At 36.8% G+C, this 7297-nt stretch overlaps 1 protein-coding gene across 5 annotated transcripts in view; it reads left to right on the forward strand.

Moving 5' to 3' along the window:
* The window catches only part of DPM1 (dolichyl-phosphate mannosyltransferase polypeptide 1, catalytic subunit), a 61400-nt gene that overhangs the window by 4148 nt on the left and 49955 nt on the right, over positions 1-7297 (forward strand). For all 5 annotated transcript variants that reach the window (XR_001513011.1, XR_435397.2, XM_015560713.1 and 2 more), the window contains exons 3-5: positions 5012-5045; positions 6534-6610; positions 6695-6720. Coding sequence is in view for 3 of the 5 variants with exons in the window: in XM_015560713.1 (XP_015416199.1) it covers positions 5012-5045; positions 6534-6610; positions 6695-6720 (137 nt within the window). In the remaining 2 variants the exon portion in view is untranslated. The remainder of the gene's footprint in view (positions 1-5011; positions 5046-6533; positions 6611-6694; positions 6721-7297) is intronic.

Here is a 7297-nt window from a genome sequence, read left to right on the forward strand (position 1 = left end):
AAAGATGAGATGAACAGTGTTTAAATTCAGTCTGTCTAGAAACTGAAAAGATAAAAAACACTTTTTGGCATTTAGATGCATTTTCATTGTGTTTGAAGTTTTACATCTTTTTTTTTATTTTGATATTTTATTGATTTTTTTTTACAGAGAGGAAGGGAGAGGGATAGAGAGTTAGACACATCGATGAGAGAGAAACACCGATCAGCTGCCTCCTGCACAACCCCCACTGGGGATGTGCCCGCAGCCAAGGTACATGCCCTTGACCGGAATCGAACATGGGACCCTTTGGTCCGCAGGTTGTACATCTTTTTGATATGTTGATCAGTAGTTTTACAGCAAAATAGTGAGTCTTTGGATGAACTCTGTTTTTATGACTGATTCTGTAGATTAGTTTTCTTGAAAGACAAAATTAAAGCACGATATTGAATTGACAAGGAATATTATAGAACAAGGTTGCAGTTGGTAATGTGGGACTTGATCTTTCTTGCTCTCTTTCTCTCGGTGTTCTCATACTTTCAAAAGGAAATACTGCCTGCAGCTAAAAGTTTATAACTGAGAAAGGTGACTATTTTCATGTGAAACCGAAATGGCTTTTCAGAGTATTTGGCATTTTTATTTTTATTTTTTTTTCCATTTTTTTTTTTTTAATTATTAGTTAAGGTATTACAAATGTGTCCTTATCCCCCCCCATTAACCCTCAACCTCCGGCATTTTTATTTTTATTTTTATCTGTAGAAGAGTCTTGTGGGAGTAGGTTGACTTTCTGAGTCTTAAACTTTAGATTTTTCTACTGTACCTTGAAGCCTGCTCTTCTGTGGGAGTAACTTAGGCAGATAATAGAGTTCATTTTATAATGGTCTCATAAATTTTATTTTTGGTCACTGGTTTGGATTTAGAAAATACATTATAGGCGTTGGGTATTATAAGAGTTTCTCCATCTTGGCACTGTTGTCATCTGGGACCAATAAGTCTTTGCTGTGAGAGGCTGTCCTGTATGTTGTGGGATATTTAACATCATTCCTGGTCTCTAGCCACTAGATACAGTAGCTACCCCCCTTCCCAATGCAGTAACCAAAAATGTCGGGATGTTGTCAGATGTCCCTTTATGGGCAAAATTCCCCCTCTTCTCAACAAAGAACCATTGGCATAAACATAAGTCTCTTGGAAAGCCTTTACTGATTATTTACATTTCAAGAAATGGCCATCGACATCATAAAAATAGTCACTGGATCCAAATATTCTTGACTGAATAATGAAATAATTTCTATTTAGTTGGAGGAGATCTTTGTTGGTGGGAAGAGTTTAAGGGAGATGTGTTACTCTTATATACCTGGTAATCTTTCCTATACTAGAAATTCTTTCCGTCTGTCTCACAGAGCAACTCACAGATCTGTCACTTTCCAGTCCTCGCTGAATATCTCCTGTTGCATAGGAGTCCAGAAAGTTGACAGGTCTTGAGCCTCTAGCAGTGACTTCCAGTGATGATGGTAGGTTCATAGGAACAAGAGTTCCCCTGTTTCTCTTTCAGAAGTTCTGGGCCATGCCACTGATGCACACATTATATATAGAACACTCTGAGTTATGTGCTGCTATTTAATCTGGGGACATCAACCTGGCAATATTTTGAATACATTTGTCATAGAAGCTCAGTCTTGAGGTCTAACTGATTGATTGATTTTAGGGATTGCCTACTAAATTGACATTCACAAATTCTAAAACAACATTATTCCTCAGAGCATTCCATTTTTTCCCATCAACAAAATAAAATTAAAGTTCATACGAAAATTAGCCTCTATTATCACAATTTCCATGTTGTACCAGGGAAATTCCCTGTTCATTATCTTATGACCTTTAAATTATTTAAACTAGAACATTTTTTTTTTTCAGTGTCAGGCCTTGCCAGGGGTGGCACTTACTTGCTTTTAAGTGATGTATGAATGTTTAGTTGAGGGGAAAGATGGATAAAAATGGTTACTTTTCTCAGATAAAGTGATTCAGCCCAGGTGCTTTGTCCAAGCTAGCCTTTGGACTAGTTGAAATGAATGCTTCAGGAGAAAGCTGAGGAAGATTTTTTTTTAACTCTGTAGTTGAAGAAACAGACGAGGGTTAATTCACTTCCCAAGATTGCACAGCTAACTAATAAATGGCAGAGATGTGATGGTAGAAAAGTTGGAGACACGTGTCCTGAACTGTTACAGGGCAGGGAGATCTGACATTGTGGAGGACTTCAACCTTTCTGTGTTTGAATGCTTCTGTCATGTTTGATATGTGAGGTTTGTTTCCTCCCCTAACCTGAAATCAGATAAAAATCTGTGGCAGGCCTGGCTGGTTTGGCTCAGTGGATAGAGCGTCGGCCTGTGGACTGAAGGGTCCCAGGTTCGATTCCAGTCAAGGGCATGTACCTTGGTTGCGGGCGTATCCCCAGTGGGGAGTGTGCAGAAGGCAGCGGGGAGTATGCAGAAAGCAGCTGATCGATGTTTCTCTCTCATTGATGTTTCTAACTCTCTATCCCTTTCCCTTCCTCTCTGTAAAAAATCAATAAAATATATTTTTAAAAAAATCTGTGGCAGATCAATCAGCCCAGCAGTTTTGAGCAAATGGTTCTCTGCTACTATAACTCAGGTACTAATGATTGAAAAGACAAAGGGACAAAGAATGCAGTAGCACCAGGGGCCATACTGGTGGTTGATACTGTCACCAGTTTGATAGTCATCTTGCTTGTCTTCTTGGCCATTACTAACAGTATTTATGGTTACATTTTATGGAACACAGATCATCATTGACTAGAAGGCTTGGTATGCTGCATAGGACAGTGAGGTTGGTCAAAGGCCACAGCAAGAAAGAACAAAATGATGGAGATGGTTTTTCACATCTACATATGTACAATAAGATATGATGTGTTCATTACTTTTAAAACATGAAACATAACTATAGGACCAAGAGATTTGACTAATATAATAAAATATTTTGTTCATCCCAAATACCAAATTATCTCTAACAAAAAGATCAGTTCCCCAATCAAATTATTGATTTGGGGAACAGAGTTCATGAAACAAGAACTACACATGGCAAATAATGGGAAAAATGAGCCTCAGTGATGAGTAAAGAATTGCAAAGTAGGAGGAGAGTACAGTTAACCTTTCGTAGCTGAAGCTGCATTTTTATTTTTTCTCTTCAACCCATTGATTTCAAGAGTATGGTAACAGGTTCACTCAAATACTTTTAATTCTAGTACAAATTGATAATTTGTCTGAAGTGTCATCAAGATTTTCTATGATAAAACTTTTACAAAATAAGTTTTTTGTCAAGCAAATTGTAGTATCACATGAAATAGTTCATAAGCAGTTGTGTTGTAAGTATACTTCAGAGAGTCTGTGCCTAGCAACCTGTGAACTCACTGCTTGCTCTCATAACCCCCGAAAGGTGAGCTCTATTGTGCCCTTTACTGCCCAGATCACACAGCTAATTAGCAGATCAAAAAGGAGTATAATTCAGGGTCTAAAAGTTAAGCACACTAAATGAAACAATTTGTACTTTTCCTTTTGTAAGAAATATCACGTACATTCTTGGTGTAGAATGTAAATATTACCTATAAAACTGAAGTTGCCTTTGAGGTGCATTTCCTGATCTGCATCCCAGTCTCTTCCCCAGGGTCAAATTCAGTCAATAGTTTGGTGTGTGTTGTCTTTTTGTGCATATATGTGTATGAGTCCACATCTTAGAACTAGGTATTGTGCTGGTATTTTTTGTTTTTAAATATGAATGCAACCTTTCTGTATCATAGTTACTTTTTTACTATATCATTATGTCACCAAATGATCTCATTCTGTTAACTGCTCCATAGTATTCTGTCATATGCAACATGGTTTATAGTTTGTATAAACTTTTGAATAATCTGAAACTTATAAATGACAAAATTATTTTTTATCTGAAACAAATAGTTTTTCCAGCTGAAATACGGGATTATTCACATGAACTTTAAAAGATTGGCTTTTTCAGGGCCGAGATCAGATGGGCTCAGTATTTTGTCAGTAACTGTCACAAAAATCAAATAAAACCTGACATACCTTGTTTGATTTTGTTCAGTGAATTGTAATTCTTATAGATGATTGTCTTGTTCTCTGTTTAAGAGCTCATCGGGCAGGAATGTATTTTATCTATCTTTGTTCCTCCCCAAGACCTAGAGCAGCATGCATGTAGTAGAAATAAAATTAACCTGTCCTGGGTGACTGGAACTGAAAGTATTTTGTTCAGAGGGTCACACGCTGAGGCAGCCGGCCGATACACTGGCAAATGCAGCAGGGGACAAGATGCGCTCAGGTGTGTGTCTACCTGAGCCCTGTATCTAAGAAACTTAGAACAGAATCCAAAACTTGGCATCCTACCTTTTCAAAAGTTTTCAGATAAGATGAAAAGCAATTGAGTCAGCGTCTGTATATGAAGCACAAAATATAGAAAGACTAAGTAATTGACAGGCTGTAAGAAAACCTTGTCATTGGGCCAGTAGAGAATGAGATGAGGTTATCCAAGCATAAAGTTAAGATAAGTTGTTGGAGGAAGAATAATAGCATTTAAAATCACAAAGGGAATTGAATAAAACAAATCTGGCTACCAAATATTCCAAAAAGGTATAGAATAAATGAGTTAGACCTGCAGTTTCCTTGGAAGTAATCAATAGATAGTTTAAAATGGTAAATTAAGAGATAGATATAAAACATTGTTCACATCGTTTCCAAGCACCAGAAAAACAAAAAGTATAAAATTTGGCTTTTATTGTGAGGAAGGGGTGAGAAAAAATGTTGGTTTTCCTTAAAAGTTGTTATACTATTTGATTTGTTGGCTGTTTTTTTTTTTTGGCAAAAAAAAAAATGTTAAGCATACTCTGCTCTAAGATTTAAAAAATATAGCTATGTTTTTGTTAAAATGAGTAGAACTTATATGAATAAAAAAGAATTTTTAGTAGTTAGGTTTTTTATCATTTGTGTCAAAGTGTTCTTTCTTATTCTTTCAGCTTCTAAGACCACGGGAGAAAAAGTTGGGACTAGGTAAGTAGAACCTCTCACTCATCACCTGCTTTTTGACTTGGCAGATTGTTCAGTATGTATTTTGTTTGGAACAAGGCCAAAATACAGTAACCCCCTATAATGATTTTTAGTGATCTTAAAGACATTTAAATGGTTTGAGTTGCCTGTATCAGTCTTGGTCCACTTGGGAAAACAGAACCACCACAAGTCTTTCAATATAGGGAATTTAATACAGAGAACCTGGTTACACAGGTGAAAGAATTGCTGAGAAGCCAAATGGAATAGTGAAGCTACTCAGGGATTAGTAATAATCCCTACCCCCGCCCCCCGCCCCCCCAAGCTGAAGCAGCAACCCAGGCTGCCCAGAGGGGGCTAGAATGATGAAGTCGATGATACCCGGCAGCAGTTGAGTCATTGAGGATATGCAGTCAATGCAGGGAGGCAGAGTAAGAGAGGGAGGCCACTTGACCTTCCCTTCTCTCCTCTGCCTCTCAAAGCTGTTTGGAAGCCAGTTGACAAGCCTACCTGGGAAAAAAGTTCCTTGCAATATAGGGAAAGGCCAGAGAAGGGATCTGAGGGCAAACATATTGGACCAGCACACTGCCTTAGCTATAAACCTTTGATCGTTTCTTTAAGTCATACGTTTTAAAAACTTACTTTTAAAAAAGAAATCTTTCTTAGCTTTTAAACAGTTAAAATCTCAGATGAGCTCAGTCATTCTGGGATGAAGATCTAAATGCCTTCATTTCTGTTGTTAGTCATCATTGCTTATATAAAGAATTGGTATAATTTTACTGAAAAATTGGAGAAACACAGTTTGAAAAATTGAATGTCTTTATTCTGCAGACTGTTAGTTAACTGGCTTCATTAAATGTTCTGAATATCTGATTCAGAAAGTTGTTTGGGATTGAAATAATCTGCACACTGCCATGAAAGCAACCAGAATTACTGACCAGCCAGTGGTATATCCAAAAAGCTGTGATAGTCACTTCTTAACAAGAAGTTAGAAAAGATCAGCTTTGCTAGAAAGACAGTGGTCGTTTGGGGCCAGAGAATGCAGGAATCCCCAAATCCTGCTCCCAATCAGTTACCTTACCTGCCAAGTCCCTGAGGAATGTTTAGGCGTGAAGATGCTAAGTATTTGCTAGCTGTGCCTTTGGCCCCAAATACCAGAGCAGGGCTCTACTGTACCACTCTTCCTACAGTGTAGAAGACACTGACAAAGGAAGTTTTTTGTGGAAATGGGAAGATGAGAAGATTAGAAGCAGGGAAGCTTGGTAAGAAGGAGTCATCAGAAGATGGTACCTCAGACTAATGTGAAGTTCAAGACAAAGAATGTAATTGAGAGATGTTTTTCATTGAGAATAATATTTAAGTATACTAGATCAGGATCATCTTTAGAGGACTAATGTATGCTTTTCACTGCTTAACAATTGCTTCTCTGTTCAGATGTAAACATAAGCATTTCCGGTGATTTTCTTTAATAGAGAAAAATATTTTCATTTTTAGGAACTGCGTATATACATGGAATGAAACATGCCACAGGAAACTATATAATTATTATGGATGCTGATCTCTCACACCATGTAAGTGGCATATTTCTTTAATAGTGATTTATGATTGCCTTAGCCTATTTTACTGACTTACTGTTTATTCTTTCTAAATTTCAGCCAAAATTTATTCCTGAATTCATTAGGTAGGTAATTCTAATATTTGAAAAAAATACATGATTCAAATCATTTATCTTATATTGATTGTGGACTTATTTTTGTTTTTCATTCTTCATTAATTGAAAAATGAACATGCTATTTTGTTAGCTATCAAAAATAAAACCAACATATAGGTTTGAGACTCATGAGTATATAGTATGTGACTAAATGATGTGTTTTAGGAGCCCTGAGGAACTGATCAACAGATAATTCCTTTGTTATCTAGATTATTCCAGACTACAGAAAAAGCTAGTAGGTGACTCCCTGTTAAATGGAATTAAGCCCTAGATCATAAGGGTGAAACCTCATGAACAAATAAAGTTTATTCAGGAATGCTATAGTGGTTCATCTTCAGGAATTCGTCAACATAATTTATAACATTAACAAAAAAGAATAGCATGATTAAGTCTGTAGATGATAAAAGTTGTTTGATCAAATTCACTAGCCATCCTATCTAATAAAAGACAAAAATGGTAATTGGCGTACGACCAATACCCTTTTCATTGGCTAATCAGGGCTATATGCAAATTAACTGCCAACTAAGATTGGCAGTTAACTGCCAAC

The sequence above is a fragment of the Myotis davidii genome, unplaced genomic scaffold (assembly GCF_000327345.1).
Source record: "Myotis davidii unplaced genomic scaffold, ASM32734v1 scaffold935, whole genome shotgun sequence".
Classification (NCBI taxonomy): Eukaryota; Metazoa; Chordata; class Mammalia; order Chiroptera; family Vespertilionidae; genus Myotis; species Myotis davidii.